The sequence below is a fragment of the Cuculus canorus genome, chromosome 15 (assembly GCF_017976375.1).
Source record: "Cuculus canorus isolate bCucCan1 chromosome 15, bCucCan1.pri, whole genome shotgun sequence".
In the NCBI taxonomy this organism is placed as follows: Eukaryota; Metazoa; Chordata; class Aves; order Cuculiformes; family Cuculidae; genus Cuculus; species Cuculus canorus.
In genome coordinates this window covers 5934204-5957657 of record NC_071415.1, presented here as the reverse complement: position 1 = coordinate 5957657, position 23454 = coordinate 5934204, and the positions used below count along the sequence as shown (strand labels likewise).

At 43.1% G+C, this 23454-nt stretch overlaps 2 protein-coding genes across 3 annotated transcripts in view; both read right to left on the bottom strand.

Annotated features, from left to right (window-relative positions):
• Positions 1–4851, bottom strand: part of ABAT (4-aminobutyrate aminotransferase) — a 57868-nt gene extending 53017 nt beyond the window's left edge. The window contains exon 1 of the mRNA XM_054080168.1: positions 4715–4851. The gene's annotated coding sequence lies outside the window, so the exon portion shown is untranslated. The remainder of the gene's footprint in view (positions 1–4714) is intronic.
• A 2901-nt stretch (positions 4852–7752) lies between these two features.
• METTL22 (methyltransferase 22, Kin17 lysine) lies at positions 7753–18872 on the bottom strand. 2 transcript variants are annotated; one of them, XM_054080171.1, is made up of 11 exons: positions 18826–18872; positions 16934–17284; positions 15740–16090; positions 15334–15374; positions 15104–15248; positions 14572–14643; positions 13909–13962; positions 12694–12774; positions 11846–11948; positions 10886–11054; positions 7753–9408 (listed from the first exon to the last, which is right to left on the bottom strand). In XM_054080171.1, the coding sequence occupies exons 2-11, from the start codon at positions 17061–17063 to the stop codon at positions 9373–9375; spliced, it is 1182 nt and encodes a 393-aa protein (XP_053936146.1). In that variant the 5' UTR covers positions 17064–17284; positions 18826–18872; the 3' UTR covers positions 7753–9372. The 2 variants fall into 2 exon arrangements, with proteins under 2 accessions (XP_053936146.1, XP_053936145.1); XM_054080170.1 differs by lacking the exon at positions 18826–18872 and adding an exon at positions 17548–18473.
• Positions 18873–23454: the final 4582 nt, after the last annotated feature.

The following is a 23454-nucleotide window of genomic DNA, read 5'->3' as shown; positions in this document are numbered from 1 at the left end:
GCTAGAACACATATTCACTTCTTCAATAGAATCAAGGAAATATAGAAGATGCCGCACACGAAACGCAAAAATATTCCAAATCCACAAACTGGGATGGAAGAACAGAAACTTCATGCTGCAAAAAGTGGGATTTCTTTTCAAAAGAAAACCATATTCTCTGAAAACTCTCTCTGTGCTGCAAACAGACATTCCTCCACTGGACAGCCAGAGAGAACCTTCTTCCATCTAACCAAGAACTGCAACACGTAGCAAGGTTCTTACCAGATTCCTCTGCTGAATTTCTAGTATCTGGCTCACAAGACAGGAAATCAGCAGAAAAATGTTGTGCAAAAAGGAAGACAAACACTCTAATGTATGGACATAGTACAGAACCCTACTCCCACAGATCAGAAAAGAGTCTGAAAGCCACAGAAATAGTTTAGGACAATATTCCCCATTTTATACACTTTGCATGCTTTGAAAAACCCCCAGAATACTGTTATTTTTGCACAAACACCATATGGCTAACAAAATATCACTTTGTCTGCTTTCCTGGCCCATAGCTATCACAGCAGGAAACAGGACTATGATCTGATAAAACAGATCACAAAATTCAGAAACAATCTGGAGACAGAGACGCGTGGCTTTCAGGCCACAGAACAGTGTTTGGTAGAATTATCTGCTTTAGGTTGGTAGCAGCTCCGACCCCTAAGGCAACATCTCTGTCCATAAAGAAAAGGAATTTGAAAGCTGATCAGTCTGGAACAAGAATATGGTGTTCTCAGCCTCCTGAAAGATAAATCCGTCATGCAGATTTTAAAGCACAACCATCCTTCCACAGGCAATATGCCTACATCGATAATTACCTGTGTAGAGTATTCATGGCCTTTAAGCTGCAGTACTCCTGATGTGTCATTTCTGCATTACTTACCTACACTTTCACAGCTTCCTACACATCGCTACTAGCTGCTTTCCTGATGGAATCCAGCTCTTTTCTATCACTCTTTCAAATGGCATAAGATACCTCATTGTTTGATTCAGATTTATCATTATGCTTTAAAAACTCTTACTAGCTTGTAAAGAACTGCAAAGAAGAGGCAGTATTGGAAGAGCCTGCTTGAACGAAAACGGTGCACACAGATTGACAATTTGCAACATATAAGAAGGAATCAAATGGTCTTCGAAAACAACAAAGAGGAGAAACGTCTTGCATGAAATCTGAGAATTACCCCATCAAAACACATTCCTTCTCCCTGCTCCCTCTTCCAAAAGCAAAGCCAAGAGGAAAGGAGATTCAACTAGAGTACAGAGTCATCATTTGGTTAAAAGTTTCCGGTAGACAGCCAATACAGTAAGAGTTTAAGATACAACAGGGTTGTTTCTTTCAAAAAAACCCCAACTCATAATGAAAGCTACCCTACCCTCAGAGTACATACCTGCACCGACACCAACAGCTCTTTATTACTGAGACATCACCACAAGCTGTTTCCACTAGGATAATAAAGGAAAGGAATTCGACTTTGCAGTTGAAAGAGCTAAAAATTTTGAAATGCTTTTCTGGAATGGCCTCTCAACCCTAGAAGTCATAAAACAGAGCTGGGAAGTCAGGAACCAGATCCAGTCTGTATTAGATCAGCTGTCACATCTTCCCAATTCTGTGAACTCTAACATTATAACCACTCAAACTATACCATTAAGCAGTAGTAGAGGTATATGTCAAGAGGCACCTCAAGCTGTTTTAATTCTGGCCTAGTAATCAGGACATGAGCCAGGAGGAACTCTGCAGTAGGAGGTACCCCTCCGAGGGCAGGAGGCATCGCCGTCAGCACACCCAGCAGGGCTGAGATGTGAGCAGTTGCACCTCAACACAGGGGCAGCTATCGCTCGGCTGCTGAATACACCTCTGGGGTAGGCAAGGCACTGCGCAAACTGTTCTGGAACTTCACTGCTGAGCACCACACAAACCACACAGGGCATGGGGAACCTCCTGGAGACCTCTAAGGTGCTGGCAGATGCAGTAAGAACTGGCTTGGATGTACATACATGTGGCCTGTGAGCTTCTTTATTCCACTCTGCTTCTGAAAAAGATCAGGACATTTTCTTTTTCCAGTGACAGCATAGCTGCCAGCAGGACTCCTGATGATTTGCTTGGTCTTTATTTGCATGCTGTGCTTGCTTACTGCCTCCTGGGCATAAATATCCAATTTTACACCCTTATTTCCATTTACTTAGTATCTGAATACACAAGATATCTCACTGTCAGTATGCCTCTAAGCCTGTTATTCCCCAGCAGACTAACGGTTTGGGCTTTGGAAAAAGCAGTTCTGTAGCATTTTTCTTCCCTGTACATTTTACAAGTGGTCAGCTTGTCCAGTACCACCGTACGCTTGCAGGCTCAGGTCTCCATTATCTGGGGACATCTACATTACAGTGTTTTGCACTCCAGATCATCCAAGAGGTACAACACAGCATAATGGCAAAGCACTGGCTGACTGCAGACACAGATGACCTGAACGCTGATCCTGAGTCCACAAGGCTACCCAGCGCAATACTTGCAGTAACAGCTTTCTTTCCCTGTATCTCTGTCTCCCCATCTGTACAGTCAGTCCAGCGATCTTTATCTCACTTGTGCATTGAACACTAAGGATGAGAAACCCTATAACATCCAGATACTGCCCTTCATTGCTGTGCTTTAGCACTTTGAGCTATGATCCAGCATTTCAACCACTGATCTCCAATCTACAGATGTAACTCCAGTCAGAGAAGACAGACCCAATTCGCCCAGCACTCACACTAGTCAAGTACACAGAAACACCGATTACAGTAAAAAAACCAAAACAAACCCAGTGCAACAAGAGCTGCAAACAAAAGGCCTCACTTCAATTACCAATAAAATAATCAGGCTATAGTAGGATCCAATAGGTATTTTCCTTACTGTAGAGTTTCCAGAAGGTAACTCTACTAGTACCTTCCTTTTATACCAGTTGGCTTTCATCCCTTACCGAATTTCTTGCCTCAAATTACAGGAGGAAAGACTTTTATGAGCCCACACTCATCAGCCATGCCTTTGAACTGTAGGGCAAAATCCAATTTTTGTAAGCCTAAACATTCATTACTGATTACAAAATTACTTGGAAATCTTCCACTACAGTTCAGTTTCTATGCATGTCATTCCCTTCGCTATATTTTACAAACAAAGGACAAACATAGAGGCAAAAGGTAAGCTAGAGAAAGGCAAAGCTCTGGCTAAACAGCCACACGCTTCTTTAAAGCACAGATGAAGGGAAGGGAAGGGAAGGCAGACCAAGCCTGAGGCAGGGGATGGGGTTTTGCATCAGGAGCATTAGCTGGAGACCAGGAATCTGAAGAGAACTGGTGAGCCTCAGCAGCAAGCGAGGCCTCAAACAGTGCTGCTGAAGATTTCCACTCCGCTGGCTGCAACGTATGAAGCAGGGGAGCACTATATGTAAAGACAGTATGTTTTTGCCACGGCGTGGGATGTGTGCCCTCACGTTGCTTTCTTTCCTCTGCAGGAAGGAAAAGGGTCTGTCAGGGCTCACCCTGGCTGGACACGAGCCCTGCGGAGCCGGGGAGCTGCAAGGGGCACCCAGTGCAGCACCCACCTCCCCGGGCAGGGACCTCTTGTGTGACAGCAAATCCTCCCGACCAGGGTGATCCCCAGACCCATTTATACCGTGTCCTATGGAAATCACAGCGTAATCTTCTCTTCAGAGAGTAGGGGGAAGTGGAGAAGGGACAGAATTTGTAACTACTCACAAAATAATCGGAAAAGAAACAGCTTTTTTTCCAGCAGCTGTCGCAGATCCCATTCAAGACTAGAACCCAATTATTTTTGGTTAGTGATTATTAGTTTCTCTTTTGACAATGCCTTCAAATGAAGGAACACCAATTTCAGAATGCAGGAAGAAACGCAGAATTATTACTTACTCCCTGACTCTGTTCCTTCTCTTTATTCCATTTCTTGTCACGTGGATCTTAACAATTTTTTCAGTCTCTACCCTTTAGGATTAATCTCCAGGAAAGCTCTTTTTTGCCAAGTGTATTTTTCAAGTTACAAACACCACAATCACAGTCAGGAAGCAAACTGCATTTTAAAGACATGCTGCTAAGTGTTAAGTCAATAATTGCGACTGAAAAACCTCTGCAAGCCTACAGGCAGTCAGCATCCTTCACTTTTCACAACAAGCAGACACACAGGAATCGCGCTCCGGGCTGATAGAGAACCATGGAGCGGTTTGCGTTGGAAAGGACCTTAAAGCTCATCCCGTTCCACCCCGTGCCACGGGCAGGGAACCTTCAGGGAGGACTGAATCGTGCCGATGAAGTTCTGGTGCATCACCCCTGCGACCGGCTCCATCTCAGCGCAAGCCTGGCCCGTCCCCGAGCTAAGGATGCTCGCAGAGCGGTGGGAGGATGGATGGACGCGCACAGCGCGGTGCGAGGATGGATGGATGGATGCACACTGCGCGGTGCGAGGATGGCTGGATGGATGCACACAGCGCGGTGCTCGGACGCACTCGCCTCCTGCGACCCCGCATCCCGCCGAGGACCCGCGGGGATGCCCGTCCCCCCCGCGCCTACCCTGCTCCCCGCGGGGCGAGGGACGGCGCCGCCCCCGAAGGGCACGAGAGGGGCAGCCCGCTCGCCTTCCCGATCGAGGGCAGCCCTCCCGGCTCTCCCGCGAGCGCTCCCGCCGCCCCCCGTCCCCGCTCACCGGCAGCTGCGGGGCTGCGTCTCCTCCGGCCGCCGCGCTCGGTGGCGCCGAGCCGGGCTGGGCAGGCGCCGCGCTCGCTGCCTGCGCCGCCCCGCGGCCAATGGGCGCCCGCTGCATGCCCGGCTCCTCGCCTCGCAGCCAATGGGCTCCGCCGCCCTCCGCCCGCGGCCAATGAGCGCCCACTGCGTGCCCAGCTCCTCCCCTCACGGCCAATGGGCGCCCACCGCCCTCCGCCTGCGGCCAATGGGCGCCCGCTGCGTGCCCAGCTCCTCCCCTCACGGCCAACGGGCGCCCGCTGCGTGCCCGGCTCCTCGCCCCGCGGCCAATGGGCGCCCGCCGCCCTCCGCCGGCAGCCAATGGGCCCCCGCTGCCTGCCCGGCTCTTCGCCTCACGGCCAATGGGCTCCGCCGCCCTCCGCCCGCGGGCAATGGGTCTCCTCGCAGGTGTCGCCGTTCCTCAGCTGGCGGCCGCAGGGAGTTTCCCCTCGAAGAAGGCGCTGTCAGCCCGTCGCCGCCCCGCTGCGCTTCATTCAGCCCATTCGCTCATTGCTAATGGCCGTGGGAAGCGGGGTCTGCGCTGTCGCAGCTTCCCTGCGGTCCTGTCTTTAATTCCTCCCTTAATTTAGCAAACGCAGCGACACGGGAAACCCTTTGGGCTTTTAACTCCGATTGGAGTCGCAAAGTAAACCTCGTATTGATGTCGAACTCCAAATTCAAAATCCACGTCTTCGCTAACGTTCAAGCCTGACCTAAAGCGACGCCTTTTTCCTGTGGGTGGAAGCAGCCGAGGGCAATTCACCCCCCGGCGCTGGAAGAACGGCCCCGGATTCAGAGGCGCTCGAGCCAGGGCCGGCGCTGAGGCAGCGATGGATCAGCTGCGCTGTGCGGGATATTGAGCTTTCGCAGTAGTTGCTCTCTAAGCAATAGTGCATCGCCTGTCACTGCTCGGTTCACCCGCAGCAACGTGATATTTGCAGACACAAACTACCCGTGAAACTCCCACCCCATAATAAGCGTTGGTATCTATTTCCTCTAGAACAGAAGCACGTTGAACGCTGCCTTTGCTCATCTCACTGAATTCTAGGTCTCGTTTAGGTGGTTACAGGGCCCTTCTGTTCCTGCACAGATCACTAAGCCATTTACACCTATTTATTTCCATTATCCTGGATAGAACTTGTCTGTCACAGTTTATTACAATAAGAAAGATTTAATGGCTCAGAATTGCAGGTTAGCCATTAAGAAACCTTTGTAGCTGAAGGGATAATGAAGCGCTGGGACAGATCACTGGGAGAAATACAAGATCTCTGTAATGAGAGACTGTAAGAAGCAGCAAGACAAACACTCATCAAAATTCTCAGATGAGTATGATTCTGCTTTGAGAAGAAAATAGAGCAGATAATTCCTTGGTGCCCCTTCTGATCAATCTACAATGGAAACCTGCTACTGATAATCCCAAAGTAGGAATGGATTTGGGTGGTTGCAGAGCAGTAAACTTTAGTTCTCTCATGGTATCTTCTGTCCATCTCACCGTTATCTTTCTTTGTATGTATTTTTCCTCATCTTTGAGGCACAAGAGAATGTTATTTTTTAATTATTATTGATTAACAACTTAGTGGGCACTACCCGATCTACTAACAAATAAACCCCGTATTCAAAGGGAAAAATGACGTTTCTTGAGAAATGGTCCATTTGATGAGTTCCCAAGGGATTACATGGTGTACTCACTTGTGCTAGCACCAAACTGTACTCAAAGACTGCAAAGGCATTTTTGGGCCAAATATTCCCACAATAAACTCTGTCTTATCCTTCTTTTTTCCAAAGAACTCATTTCCTTTACAGTTGCTGCTACCGTATTGTTTTCATTGCCTGACCAGCTCAAGTCCTAGGAGTATAAACATACAACAAGACTCATGCTCTTTCAGAAGGTGGAGATACCAAAAGCCAACAAATAAAGATAATTTTTATGGAGTTATTTTGCTGTCCAGACCCCTATTACAAAAAGAAATCCCTCACATAAAAGAAGCAGGAGCTTAGATAACACACTGACCTTGCTGAAGAAGCTAGGGATGTTCCTTCACGTCTCCCCTTCCTGACACTCCTGGGGCTGGCGTAGGCAAGCAATCCGTACGTAGGTATAATGCTACTTCACTGGGTGCTGGTATTGTTGGAAGAAATTCCTTATGCCATCTGCTGGAAGAAGCCACCTCTGAGGAATGTGCCATTCCAACACATCTGCCTGCACTCTGCCAGCAGCCTAAAAGGCAGTATATTTCAAGATTAACCTCTACCCTGTTAGTGCCCCAACTTTCAGCACAGATACGCAGGACATACAGAAAGTCAGGGTCAGCATAAGTCAAACAAATGCTAGATGAAGTCTGTAAGAAAAACAAGCCTTCAGATCTCACATGCCAATGCACATGACAGCCTAGCAGCAAGAGGTGAAATGATCTTCTAATGAATGAGAAGTCCCTACCACATGCATGAAGTTATGTCTACTTCTTCCTATAAAGTTTCCTGAGAACTCAAAACTGCCGGAGGCAGCCTCCTAAATCTACTGTTAAGAAGTAGGTAATGAAACAGCACTATTTTCCCAAGATTATTCCCATGGTAACTTCATCTCTAATACACGCATCTGCAAGTCTATGTGAGAAATGCAGAACTACATATTCAACCTAAACTGTTACTCCAAAACACAATACTGTTAAAGCAGAAAGGAACAGGGTGTTTAACAAACTGTAAAATATTTTGACTCAGAAGTGGTGTACAGCAGATGGAGCTACAAGTATGGTCTATGAATAGCCACCTACACATGAGAACACACAGAGGTAACATATAAATAATGTATCCCATCAAGTGCTTATCTTGAACTTTTCTTTCTATTGCATAATGACAAACAGAAGTTCACTTTTGTGAACAAAAGTTCACGACAAAGCAGCTCTCCAAGTTTCACATTGACAAAGATTGAAAAGAAATAAATATAATCAGCTTACAGTGCTCATTCAAATGTCACATAAAAGTTCTTCTTTTGACCAATATCTACAATTATGCCATCCATGTTCCTCTTGAGAGAGGATAAAAGCAGGACAGGGACGTTTGCCATCTTCATCTAAAGTGTGTGAGCTGACAAAGGATGTGTGGTATTTCACCATACACCAGTGACAAAAGTCAAAATCAGTCCAATTCAAACAAGATTCCTCCCAGAGATCACATCTCCATCCATTATCACAATTCCCAAGAAAATTGTGACACTCCTCTTTATCAGAAATAAGTGCGCTGCAAGAGTTCCACGTGTTCCTCCTCCTAGTTCCTCTCTCCACAAAGCGATCCATCTGGCTGACCAACCATACCATACCAACCACATCCAGAGGCGCTCCCAAGTGCAGAATACCTTTATTTAAGCAAAGGAGGTCAGTTTTCCAAATGAAATCTTTCCAACCTCAGCTCCACAGCAGAGTAGAAACATCAATGAATTTTAGATTAAGCACCTACCTTGTATTTCTATCCCTTTACAGAAATAAAGGACTTGCAGTAATAGGCAACACTGACCAGAGACAGTTAGTACAATTCCCCTTTTTTCACTGTTAGCTATGAGGTGATCAAAAAGAAATTTATGAACAGGCCAGCAGAGTTCTTACAGGTTTTACAATGAAATATGTAAAGTCTTTTCTAGTAGCTCACAAGTCCAAGACCATCCAACCTGATGCTGAATCACTTGACTTTTCCATAAGTTATATGAACTGAAACCCTCATACAATTTACACTGGACTGTCATACATACTAATATATTCTCCCACTCGCAATCATATTTTCTCTAGCTATTTCCATCTACCTAAATATCATAACAAATTGTGTCTAACACATAGCAAAAAATGGGTGTAAGGCACATAAGAAGTATGAACAGATTTTTCGTTTCATTAATAAAACAGCAGAAATTTATTCAGTGTGTTGTACCTTAATCCAAAAGGTAAGATACAGAAAGCTCCATCTGTTAGGGCAAGACATTGCCGCTCACCTCCTCCTCCCCAGCCTCCCACATATATGTTGACAGTAGAATTCCAAACATTTACAGAACAGCAGCAGATCACTTCACATGGTACCTTCCCACCTTCAGCCTGGTAAGGACAGAATAGCTCAAACTTCCAGCAGCTCCAAGACCTCTGTGGAGGACTTTCAGAAGCTCAAACAAAATGCATCTTGTCTCCTTTGGGTTCAGACAGGAGCCCTAAACTAGAATGATTCACACAGGACAAGCTGAAAACAAATGACTAAGTTTTGTAAACAGACAGTCCATGTTCAGAAAACTAGAAAGGAGGATGAGTGACACCTGCAAATCAGCCACACAGAAAAGGTTAGATACCTCTTTGTCACACCCCAACTGTTTAAGTCATCAATCCCAAAGTGCAAGTCCCTGTGTCACTGCCACTGATGGCATCCAGCACGTACTCTGAAGATCAATGTTAAACAGATTGTAAAAGAAACATCGAAGAAACCATGCCCTACGTGCCAAAACACTGAAGTAAAGCAAATCTGCACTGCAACGCTTTCTGAGAACATAGTTCCACCAGGAAAATGCTTTTCTTGGGATGAAAATCCTTTTACAATAGAACATACTTCCCCCTTTATTCTCAGATGACAATCTTCTATTTTCTCACGTCCCTGTCATGTAAGCTGTTCAGCAATGATCTTCCACAATTCCTGTAGGAGTGGAAAAAAACACATACAGGTATTTTCTCAATGCAATTATGAAATAAGTTCAGCATGCCTACCTGAAGACAACTTTAAGACACACCCTGTGCCTCCATCTATAGATGGTATCCGTGCAATCTCCTAGAAGCATGACCAAATCACTTTTGATACAGAGCAAGAGAATTGATCTATTCATTCTTGTAGCCTGATTTTTGAAATAAAAGTTTAGTATCATTCAAATAATTTGTTTTAAAATTATTTCATTGGTCTGCATGACCTTCTGCAGTATTTTGACTGATCATCTTGCTCTTTTTCTTAGCTTACATTGACAAACGCTTTCGATAACGCTAATAAAACCACAACTGAAAAAAATATGCAATTTACTGAGGAAGGAAAGTCTCTCAAAGGCATGTCTTATACAAACACCCCCCTTTCTCAGCCTGTTGGGCAATGAAGATAAAAATGACTGCTTTATTTCTGTAGAATAAATTAGCATACACTTCGCCTGCTGTACGATAGACTATTAAGCAGACTATCATGTAATCTTCACCTTGACGTCTTGAATTGCGGTAATGTACTTCATGATAAATGAAAACCATAGGGTTTTTAAAAATGCATCTATTTCAAAGACCAGTAGCCTTCCACAAAAAACCTAGGGAATGAATTCACACATCTACATGTAGCCCAGGTTACATTTACATACTTCTGAAACTCATTTTAAAGGTTTGCATTCAAGCACGAAGTAAGATAAATCAATCTCATGAAGCAACTGTTGCTCCCATAATCTCACTGTGCAGACAGACTGCTGAAGACACACCAACAGCATGTTGACTACAGCAAGAGCATTTCTTGGTAACTGATTTGCAATCCAGTACCAGTTTGCAAGGTCTCTGAAAAGATCTGCTAGATTGTACAGTTCTAGAAGCTAGCAGGCTATTAGCTACCCTGCATAATCTTTGTAAGAGCAGACATCTGGAAAAAAAATAGAGAAAGAGAATTATAGTGCTTGGGAGGTAATTAGGTGACTACAAATGTTGTATCTGACATGTTCCTCGTTCTAGTTCACAGCTAATCAACCTCTTCGCAGTTACCGGAACATTATTTCCTCGATCAGGAAAGGAATTCCTAAAACTATGAAATGAAAGCTCTTCTACAAACAAATAAACAAGAAAAGATATTAGTCCCATTTTCTAGTTCATTGCAAAAATCTGATTTTACAAACTAACAGAGAATGTTTCTTAACCTTTGATGAAATAAGTGCAATCTGAGCTGCTGCTGGTGACAGAAAAGGATTTGTTGTGTCAATCTAATGTGGATTACATAAGCACAAACAAGAGCCACTTTAAAACAACAAAAAGCTAGATGGAAATAAATAAAAAAGTAATGTTTATTCTCCTGTTCTTACTTCATATTAAGTAAACAGCTGAAAACTAATTTGAGATAATTAGTACAACACATTACATTTATTTTCATGAATGCCACTTACCAACTGCTCAATGCGTTCATAAATGAGAAACTGGCAGAAATCAGGCTTAATGGGCTCCACGGTATATTTCATTTTTCTGTCTTGGAGGTTCTCCAAATCATTCAGAGTATTCCTAAAATGACTGTAGGCTTCACATGTAACATCCATATGTCTTAAAGTGAAGTTCAGCCTGGCAAGAGAATATTTAATTTAAAATCTCTCTCCTATACTGGCATCTTAAATAGCTTTGTAACTTCCTTCAGCTAATGGAAAATCTGGGTCTTCTCACTGTAATTAACTAACTTTAATAGCCAAAAAATGACACCCCTCTGCTACTCCTGTAAAGCAGACAAGACTTATGCTAGCATCAATACACAACTCTTGGATGAATTTTTCCATGGATTTGAAGGCACTTTGCCACAACAAAATCACTGGTTTGGATTCCTGGACAAACACGTGGCAACAAATCACATGAATAGCTATTGCTTACATATCTCCAGAGACTTAAGCACAGCCTGATCGTATGTTAGTTTATGAATGGACTGCAACACATGACTACTTCAAAACATTCAATGCTTCTTTGAAAGAAAACACAAGAGAAATTCTCATAGAGGTACTGAAGCTGGGAAACATATACCCTAAGTCCCTTCATTCCACTCTACGACCTCAACAATACATAGCAAATGTTGTCAGGCGTTATAGAATACATCAGTCGAGCCACCTATTTATCCTTGCTTACACATGGTGATCTGATGCGAGACGATAGGACAACAAAAGCCAAACTCAAGTCAAATTCTGAACTGATAAAAATTAAGCACGTATAAAAGCAAATGCTCATCCTGAGCATATACTGCAGCCTGTGATCAATTAATACAACGAAAATTAGAAGACAACCTTTAATCAGATTAGATCTTTCTTCCAAATAATATAAGCACGTCCATTTTTTAGTGCTTTTTATTTTAAGTTCTCGGTAATACTTACCTCTTTTCTAATGCTAGGTATACTGTGCAAGAATTTCTCAAGTTGTGTGTGATCCTATACAGCGTTCTGAACAAAGCATCTGTCAGGTCATCGTCATAGAACACTACAAAAAATCAAGATCAAGAGCACAAAATATGTATGTTTAAGTGTATTATTTACTTAAGCCTCGGGTATGAAACAACAACAGACCTTTTTTAACTAAAGGTTTTAACTAAATCCCAAAGTATATTTTTAACAGCACAACTGATTCCATAACAGTATCTGCTGCTCCTATTTATGCCAGGCTGTCTTTAAGGCTTCTTCTCCTGCATCAATGGGAACAATTTCCTACACAGATAAACTAGTTTCTCACTTTTTAGTCTTTCTGTTAAGCAAGATAAAGAGCAGGAAAGGAAAAAGGCAGATATCTAAAGGCACAGACTCTGGGCAAGTGCAGCATCTGAAACTGTTTTTCACATTGTAGGATCTATTGGGCTAACCACCTACCTATGATTATTTGCAAAGCGGTTAACTGATGCAAGACATAAGGTAGAACAACAAAACACCTCTGAAAGTCAAATTAATCACTTCTGATTATGTTCTTTGAGTAATTTATTTAGTCACAAATAATTGCCACACAAAAGGAAAGAAAAAGCTAGTAGTTTTCAACATCTATTCTCCTATTGCCAATACAGAATGCAAATACAATTGTTTTAAAAAGCAAAACAGGCACGAACACTTAAGGCTGAGCTTTGACAAATTAGACAAGGATCCAACCTATTAGATTTTAAGAAACCTAGGTATGTTTAAATTATTACTTACAATGCTCAAGCGTTTGATTTAAAAGCTTACTGTTTGTATTTTCTTACCATCAGCTGCCATTATCACAGTACAGTGGTCATGCAAATCAGCAATCTCTTCTTCTGACCAGCTATAAGGAGCTTCAGGATCTGAAACAAAGAATATGCTTTGGTGTACACGATTAAACACCTCAAATGATTGGTAGCTGGAAAAAAGAAACATCTTAACTCCTGTCATCATCTGCTACTCCATAAATGGAGCACTCCACTAAAAGTAAATCAAAACCTCCTTCTATTCGTTCTCTAAAGTTCCCTGCAGTCCTTTTCTTTCTCTATATTACATCCAATACTAAAGCTGACTGGGTAAAGTTTTTTTGACTTTAGAATTTACACCAATTTACACCCTGTAGCAAAGTCACAAATTTAACTAGATAAAAATAAACACTGCTTTAAAGAACAACGCAAATGCATCTTCATATAAACTTTGATTGAAGTCTCTACTTCATCATGCTTTTTAAAATGTAGACTTTGTTAAAACATAGAAACTGTCCCTGAAAGTCTAAAAAACACAGAGACTTTCCAATCGGCAATATCAAATATTTTCATTAAAAAGAATCTGTTGAGGTCCATGAGAGGCTTTTGAATATGTAAAGGATGCTTCTGCTTCTTTAAATAGCTGTTCTGTTCTTTAGAGGCATTACATCGAATCCAACCGAAGCTCTAAAAAGTTATAAAGCAAAGTAGACTTCACAAAACCAAGTGCTACAATTTTGTGTTGACCTTGCAATCACGTGAGCTGTAGTGATCGCCTTTACTACAATTAATTACACTTTCAAAGTTACTCAAGTTAGCTGCCTTTATTTTGCTAATGGCAGCAAAATGCATTCCCTTTCCAAATATTTAATATATATCACATTCACCACTACATTTGTAACAAATATTTATACATCTTCTCATCACCTACCCTCCCCACCCCCTTTATAGCAGTCATAAGCCACACAGTACCATGCCATCAAAATCTGGATTACAGTAACTCAAATCAGTGTCACAGCATCTGAATTCCATTATTACCACGTAACAGACACATCCCGTTTGCACCTCTGGGTTTTGACCTAACTACAGCAATGCCAAACCCAGATAATCACGTACTTTCAACTATTTTTTCCAGAGGAGTTGGTGCTGGACGACTGACTTCATAAACAATCGAGTTCTTGATGGCTCTGAAGGAGAAAAAGAATAAAAACCCCCAAACCCTACCTGAAACGATCCATTATAACCACGTACCAGTGCAGAATTCATCTTTCAACCAGTCCAGCGTTTTTACTTTAACTTCCCCTCCTGTGGGCGAAGAAAGATCATATGAGTCACAAACAGCCTTTCCAACAGTACCTAAGCAAAAGTAAAGAGTAAAATTTTGTACTGAAACAAGTGACGAAGATATAATATGAGGACGTGTAAAACAAGGAAAGTTGAACATCAAATCATTTACGCTACAAAACCAGCTGCCTACTCATAAAAGAACAGGATGAATTTAAAGGTAATACAGACAATCTGTATTCTCTTTTAAATGACACACCTGCAAAATACTCCTTTCCAGAGTTCTACCTCTATCACTTACACTCTCTTCATGTGACCCTTGGCGCCTGGATATCTGTGAACCTACCAAGCAGCTCAGTGAAACTCGCACAAGGACTGTGTAGGAACCACAGCTGGTCTGAACTGCTCACAAGAGAAAGTGCTTTACTCCTCTCAAAAGGAAGCCGTCTCATTAAGATACCTTACATCATGTAGATATCTTAAATCTTTCTTTCTAAATGAGTCACTTTTAACCGAGAAAAGATGTTTAATTTTATTAGTGAATATGCTAGGTAGTCAATGGTGTGCTGTTTAATCCCAACGTAGATCACAAACGGGGAACTGCATGAACACCGACTGTACAGCACTCACCTCCTGGCTCCATCAGCTGTTTGTTTAATGCAATGTTTTTCTCACACATGGCCAGAAGATCTTCACCAACATCTGGAAGGAGGTGATAATGATATTTAAAAATAAGAATATTTTGCACAGGCCATGCATGTCCCTGACCTCTCAGACTAACACTCAAAGCTGATAAGATTATGGAAAATTCAGTGCAAATCTATCCACTGATGATTGCTTCCCTAGTGTCCTTCTTGCTTTTGTCTTTCAGTCCTCAGCTCTGAGTTGCCCTGGAAGTCAGAAGTTAAGAGATCCCTATACTACCTATTTTAATCTAGGCACACTATCTTGACTCCACATCAATGTATTTTGCTTTTAAACTCTTGTGCCTAAATGTAGTACTGCTTTTTCAATCAGTTGAGAAAAATCTTGGTATTTTCCAATAAACAACACAATTTTATACACATCAATAACAAATCATTAACTAAAACTGAACAAATAGGATGAAAGCAATGCTTTGTGAAGTTTCATGATAATATTTAACTGAAAATAACCGCCTTACCTGTGCAATAAACTCTCTTGGCAACTGTTGCCATGATAATGCTTGTAATTCCAGTGCCACCTCCAAGCTCTAGCACCGAGCAACAATTGAACGTGTCCCGTTTAAACAGAATGTAATCAGCAAGAAGAAAGGCTGCGCGCCATACCTTTGGGTAAGCAAAACAGTTAGAACTGTGTCAGTTCTGAGGCGTGATTCAGGAACAGCAAGATACTACAAGGCAGAATACATACTTGTTTACCAACATCTTCTAAGGGGGTTGCCATAGTATGTTCTGTGAAAATGAAAGTAGAGCAGAAACAATTATCCAAAAATGTTGTTCCAGTGAAGTTACATAATGAAGTTACAAATTTGAAAATCAAGTCATGGTTTGCTTTCAGATCTAGCACTAAGCACTCTTAATTCTAGACAACAATGCTAGATAACGCTCAAACCCCTCCTCTAACTAAGGATTATCGAGCTTCCCATGGTATACTACTGCCAAATCACTTCTGGTGAATTTTTAAAATACAACATCGCAGTATGATGTTTGTTTTATTATCTCCTCTCAGTTAACAACTACTGTTCCATTTGTAAGGAAAACCTATATTTGTTTTACAGAAACATATTTATTCCAGTCCTCCCTGACCTACTACTTACCTATTTTAACAACATCACTGCAAGTGCCTTCTTGCTCTTCAACTTCAAAAGCATCTTCTTCCCCTTTCATCAGAATTACAGGATGCACTCTGTCCCTCAAAACACCTTCTGCTTCTATATCAGAGGCACTTCGAGGTCTTCTGATCACTTCCAAGTCTCCATCATCATCTAGCAGAGCTTCTACTCCTTCAATTTTTAATTCTTTTTCTTCTTTTAAATTATTCCTGTCTGTGTCATACGGTTCATCTCCACTTCGGTACTGCTGTTCTCTTTCCGTTGCAGTTTCTCTTCCATGTTTCTCGGATGCCAAATCTTCTGCATTCCAAAGGAGTTTGAAATACGACAGGAATACTATAGGAACATGGAGGGAGGAAAAAAGTTAAAGATTAACACTAGGTAAGAACAGAATCTATGCGCAACTTCCACATGCATGAAATTTTGCTATGAATATCACAAAGTACAAATCCAGAGGACTAAAAATCATACACACAACTTGCGATATAGTTCTGTTTGTTACAAAGAAATAATTGTGTTACTAAGTTCTGTCACTAGAAATAAATGAAACACTTTCACAGTCTACTGGCTGACTCAGCATCTACTCAGTCACAATGCATGCTTTCATCTCATTTAGTAATACATAATTTTAATAATTGTGAGAAGAGGTGTTTTCTTACATCCTCCAAAAGATCTTCTGTTGAGACAAGCTTAAACCAATTTGAAAGAATACAAGTTACAATTTGTTTCATTTGGTTAAGATGTAATTCCTGTCTTATAAAGAAACAAACATGTTCTAGTAAAAAGCAAACAGAATTTTTTAACATGATTCCCAAACTTTTTAACATGATTCCCAAAGTGCTGTATTCAGATTATAGGTAAATGAACAAATAAATAAATAAGTAAAATTAAACCTGCCAGCAAGTTAATTTGATTACTCCTTCTCAGAAAGCAATTTAAGATTTCTTTTTTTAAGATAGGCTGTCTGCAGATTCTGCACTAATAGTTCTCATTTCTATAGTTAATTTCATTAGGAGAATCCAGCTGGTCATCTTCTTAAAGACTCAGTAGAAAGTGATTCTGCTTCCAACTGGAGTCAAATATGTTATGATTAATATAGAACATTCAAAGGAGGATTCAGACATTGCAAAGAGGTGAATACATTTAAAATACAGCTTCATAATTTTAAACAAACATTACCTGGTTGCCCAACTGCATTCAATCGTACCATGAGATGTCTTTGGTCTGGACAATGTAAGTGAACATCAGAAAGTACAGTATCACTTTTAAATGTGGGGTTATCCATCTCCTCCTCTGTTACATCTACCATGATAAGCTGGTGAGCAGAACATCCTCAGAATCCAAACAGTCCCCTACAAAGTGCTGGCACAAAGTGATATGACACTCTCCCATTAGCAGGCATCACGCCAGAGTTTTGCTCAGCAAGATAACCTCATTGTATTGTTCCTGAGAAGACCTCAGGCGAGATGTGATCATGCAAGCTTCCCCATGCTCCAATAAGACAGTAAGTTGTGCACTGGGATATTCAACCTAAAACCAAACATAGACAGCTTTTGGTGACATCCTGACACTGAACATTGCTCCATCAACATTTTAGACGATAAAAATCACATTACACTGTCCAATAAAGTTGCAATGCTCTCCTTTACAATGCTCCAAAGAATCATCAAATACAGAACTGCTAGTAGCTCACTGGCAGACATTGCATATTTTAGGAAGAGCTACTAATTAGCTTGTATTAAAAACAAACCCCCTAGAAACAAACAGATGTTATCATGAATGCACAGACTTACAAAGCTAAGCTCAGCTCTTCAAAGGAACATAAGGCCTTGTGTGCACAATTTCACCATTTTAAGGGATCTTGTTCTTCGTGGAAATCTTTGAATTTTCTCAGAAATGGACACAATTACTGAATGCATTATCATAGGTTAGTCTCCCAAATTGCATAACTAGAGTATCTGCCCATCCTGGAGAAAATTCAGATCCTTTTACATGCCTTCGCTAGTCAGTCAGTAAATGTTTCCCATCTTTGGTGCTCTTTATTCTTCCCCAGAAAAAAAATATAGACACCTGAAATCATCCTTATTACCTAATGTCCCAGGCTGAGCTGTCTCTCTGTCCTGAGGCACAGACAAATTAATTGCCTCTTATGAACAGAAAAATAAAGATGACGTTTATTTCCCTGTGCTCTAAAGAACTTGACATTTTGTGAAGGCTATGTAAAATACTGCTGAACCATAGATCTGAAACAAAACGTATGTCTTAAAAATCTGAGATGACAAGCTTAGATCACAGACACAAATCACCAAGCATTATATGAATGATTTGGTTAACATCGACACCCAGGTCTCATCAGCTACCAGCACCGTCGGCACTCCTTAAGTAAAATCTTCTGATGCCATTCCCTATGCCAGCATTAACAGCTTGGAAGATTAAGCTATTTTTTTTCTGTTATCTGCTCGTGCTTAAACAAGATCACAACCATATTGGTTTTAAACGCTCCCAGCTCTACAGGCATCAAGCTCCACTACCTTTTCCAACACCCGCTCCAGCCCCAGCTGTGCCTGGCACCAGCAGAACCGTGGCACAGGCTGGACCCCAGCCTCGTGCAGAGCCCTGGGCAGCCTCCTGCGAGCTGGGGAGCTGTGATACCCTCTGCAGAGCCCCCCGACCCCAATCCCAGTCCTGGGCAGCCTCCTGCGAGCTGGGGAGCTGCGATACCCTCTGCAGAGCCCCCCGACCCCAACCCCATCCCTGGGCAGCCTCCTGCGAGCTGGGGAGCTGTGATACCCTCTGCAGAGCCCCCTGACCCCAACCCCAGCCCTGGGCAGCCTCCTGCGAGCTGGGGAGCCGCGATACCCTCTGCGGAGCCCCCTGACCCCAATCCCAGCCCTGGAGAGCCTCCTGCGAGCTGGGGAGCTGTGATACCCTCTGCAGAGCCCCCTGACCCCAATCCCAGCCCTGGACAGCCTCCTGCGAGCTGGGGGGCAGTAAGAGCCCCCCGACCCCAATCTCAGCCCTGTGCAGCTCCTGCAAGCCGAGAACACGGCGAAACCACAGCTCCTTCCCACCTGCCCCTCCCGCCGACATCCCGGGGGCGGCACCTCCTTCCGTCGCGCCGCTGACGCCGCCGCCGCGCCGCTCGCCGGCCCCGCATCCCCCATCCCCGCACTCTGCACCCCCCACTCCGCATCCCCTACCCCGCACCCTGCAGCCCCCACCCCGCATCCCCCATCCTCGCACCCTGCAGCCCCCACCCCGCATCCCCCATCCTCGCACCCTGCAGCCCCCACCCCGCATCCCCATCCTCGCACCCTGCAGCCCCCACCCCGCATCCCCATCCTCGCACCCTGCAGCCCCCACCCCGCATCCCCCAACCCCGCACCCTGCAGCCCCCACCCCGCATCCCCCACCCCGCATCCCCATCCTTGCATCCCCTCATCCCTGCATCTCCACGTCCCGTCCCATCGCTGGTGCTGCCACCAGTACACGAAGGAGTTACTGTCGCAAAAAGTGGAATGTTTTTTAATTTAAGCTGAAGTAAAGCTTCATAGAATCATAGAATCACCGGGTTGGAAAAGACCTTGGAACATCGAGTCCAACCATTCCTATCTGCCACTAAACCATGTCCCTGAGCACCTCGTCTGCCCGTCACTTAAATCCCTCCAGGAATGGTGACTCCATCCCCTCCCTGGGCAGCCTCTGCCAGGGCCCCAGGACCCTTGCTGTGAATTTTTTTCCTGATATCCAGCCTGAACCTCCCCTGGCACAGCTTGAGGCCATTCCCCCTTGTCCCGTTCCCTGTCAATGGGGAGAAGAGCCCAGCTCCCTCCTCTCCACAACCTCCTTTCGGTAGTTGTAGAGAGCAATAAGGTCTCCCCTCAGCCTCCTCTTCTCCAGGCTGAACAACCCTAATCATGTAATGGTTTGCGTCGGAAGGGACCTTAAAGCCCCTTCCCTGCTTTCCTGTAGGCTCCCATTCAGTCGCTATAAGGTCTCCCCACGGCCTTCTCTTCTCGGGGCTGAACTCAGCCCAACTCTCTCAGCCTGCCCTTGTACGAGAGGTCTCAATATAAATCAGAAAAAGGGAAGACAGAACCATAGAATGGTTCAGGTTGAAAGGAATCTTAAAGATCACCTAATTCCACACCCCCTGCGATGGGCAGGGAATCATCTCAGTAACTGTATTTTTTGAAAGTGAAGGAAGAGATTATTTGTTATAAGTTACTAACCTATTATGTATTTGATTATGTATAGTTTTTGTGATTTTAGAACTAAAATATAGCATTAGCTTGAATAATAACTTTTAGCTAGCCTGTGCCTTAATATTTATGCTTACATAAGGAATGTAAGGTTGCTACAGGTGATCCTTTTTTGTCTTGAGTGGATGCTTGTGGAGAAGGAAGAATTAATGCTGGGGAAAAAACCTGGAGTGCAATGCATAGTCTGTATTCATTTCTAGTTGTTTGTTTCACAGCATCTGCATCCTCTGTAAAGGCTAGGAATTATTAAGAGAATGAAGTAATCTTTCCCTATTTTTGCAGCCTAGAATGCTGAGTGGTAATGAAATGGAAAAGACAGCTCTCTCAAAGGAGTTTCTGTGGGGAATTCTATTGGATGAACATCTGACAAAAGCGCTTTGGAGATTTGCTTCCCTTTTATCTGGCTCCTGTGAAAGACCAGAATATTATTTTACTTCCTGTAGTGATACGCTGCCATATAAATTATTACTACGGTCTGTCTCTGCTGGAGTATTCCCCACTGCCATAAAGTGTTAACAATATGCAGACAAAGCAGATTATATTTGTTACAATATCTTACAAGAGATGCTTACAGGCTAGCAGACTTACGTATTACTGGAGGAGTGGCTAAGAGGCCAGGTGTTTCGCTGCACCGTGCAGGCTCTTTAAACACAAGGGTACACTACACAAGAAATGCAGCCGCTAGCATTTCCTTTCTAAAAAATGTGATTACCTTGTTTCACATATATATAATCATTCATCAAAGCAGGAATAACTTGTGGCTGCAGAAGGTTGTAAAGGAGCCAGGGTGGCTGCAGACATTGTAATGTGGCTGATTAACTTAACGAGAGCTGTTTAGGGACAACCTAGTTCTGGAGATGCCGTTTCTGTAGTACACACAGGAGGTCTTTGGCAGCAAATTCCTGAGATCTACCTATTTTTCAAAGACTTCAGGATGTACCTTAGTTACACTTATTCTTCCTCACAGCCATGTGAGCTAGGAATTTGCTTAGAAAAAGCAACTCAAGAGTATCCTAGTCACATTACACCAGGAAATAAGGAACTTAAAAAAAAATTAGTTTCCCCCATGATTTTTGCCTGAATCTTTCGTGTACCAAAGGATAACTGCTAGGACAGTTCCTTGCAGGGTGCCGTCTAAAACACCGGCACTGCTGCAGAAGGCTCAGAGAAGAAAACTATACAGGCAACTCTGAAAAAATATGTGTGAATCACAGGGAAAATTTAATTCCTTAGGCACTGATAAGAGAACAGAGCTGATTCCAGGAAGACAGGAATAACCAGGTGAATTAATACACCACCACACAATTGATCTTGTACTGTGCAATAGTATATCCCTGATACCTCACAATATCTTTCCACTGCATACTCTACTGTCTCTTTGCTTGTCTTCTTTTCCTTCCTTGTATGTCTACCAGACAGAAGCACATTCTGTGCTTTCACTTGTTCAGTAAAACCAAAAACTAAAACAAACTGAAGGCTGTCAGGAATTAAAAATGTAGCAGCCTTCATCAATTCAGTCCTTACTGTACTGAGGCTGTTGAAAGGAGATGTGCTGAACTAGTTTTCACTTAATCTTGTTTACTGGTGTGCTGGTATGCAAAGTACTTGAGACAATTTCCTTAAGCCATCAAGGATCATAGAATCATAGAATCACCAGGTTGGAAAGGACCTAGTGGATCATCGAGTCCAACCATTCCTAACACTCCCTAAACCATGTCCCTCAGCACCTCATCCACCCGTCCTTTGAACACCTCCAGTGAAGGTGACTCCACCCCCTCCCTGAGCAGTCTGTTCCAGTGCCCTTTCCATGCCTTTCCATGAAAAACTTTTTCCTGATGTCCAGCCTGAACCTCCCCTGATGGAGCTTGAGGCCGTTCCCCCTTGTCCTGTCCCCTGTCACTTGGGAGAAAAGGCCAGCTCCCTCCTCTCCACAACCTCCTTTCAGGTGGCTGTAGACAGCAAATGTCAGGCAAGGCAGCGAGTAAAAGGACTGTTGTTCTAGATGACAAATCAGTGCAAAATTTTGCTCGGCTCTCCTAGCATGTATGCCACCTCAGTGTTGGTCACCAGGCTGAAAACTCCTAAATGACTTCTTGAAGTTGGAAAGTGCATGAGAGGAATAACTGAAAAATAATTAAAAAGGGCAACTGCAGCTCTCAGCTTTGTCTCCGCGTTTCCTGAATATCCATTGCTCCTTCCCAGGGGAAGCTAGGAATCATACTGCCTCACCAGCAAGAAAACTGAATTACAAAGCACTAACATTAGCTGCACAGACCTAAAGTCCACAGTGATTCCTTTTTCATTAACTATTTTGTGGTTGTTTATCAGATACATTCATACTCTTTCACTATACCTTTTTTTCCCCCTGGGCTTATTCAGAACAATAATTTGCATGCCTTTGTCATCACCTCATCATGACTTCTCATCCAACGAAGGCTGATTGGTACAGAATTTTTTTCCGAGAGGCATGTGTGTAAAGTCTCAAGTAATTCTTGGAACAATGTCAATACAGTGACTATAATTGCAAACATGAAAAAAATCTCATTTTAGTTGCGGCTGGAGGGCTGGGGAGGGGGAGGGAGGAGCAAAATTAGGGTAAATAAAAAGTGCTCTGTCACTCCCAAATCCACAAGGTACAAAAGCCACTCCGAGTCTTCAGCAGCAATCAGAGATCATCAACTGTCTTAAATCAGTATCTCTAAACTAGATTACAGTGAAGAACTGCAGAAAAGTATTTTGTATTTACATGCTCTATAACAAATGCTCTCTTAAAATTCTTAAATTTTAAGCAAAGACTTTAGTGTTGATCAGTGCTCTAGGAAACATCTATTCTGCTCAGCACTACTTTTCATGACTCTTTCTGTGGGCTGGACCCAGCACCGAGCCTTGAAGAACTCTACTTGTGACTGGCCTCCAGCTGGAGTTAACTCCATTGAGCACCACTCTCTGGTGGTCCATCCAACCAGTTTTCCACCCAGGAGAGTGTGCGCCCATCCAGGCCAGAGGCTGACAGTTTCTGAAGCAGAATGCTGTGAGAAACTGCGTCAAAGGCTTTACTGAAGTCCAAGAAGACAACTTCTTCAGCAGTCAAGAATCTTTCTGTTCTGGGTGGACTGGTTCCTCCGTGTTCTGCCTGCACTGCCCTCGTGTTGTACCCTCTTTTCCCCAGTCTTCCCGCACAGTGTTTGTCATGGTCAGGCTTGTCACTTGCAGTGTTTGAGCTTCTCAGCATCTGTTCTACCTGCTCAATCCACTCTCATTAGCTATACATCTCCTTCTGCCTGACACACTACTTAAATCTTTGCTTGACTGAGATTAAATAACACAAACTTTTTTTTTTCTTACTTTGTGTTTCCTGCAGCAATTTCCAGTAAATCAAATTATGCTTTCTCAGAGGTTTATGTAATTCTTTGTATGTAGCTATGTCAGAACTCAAAA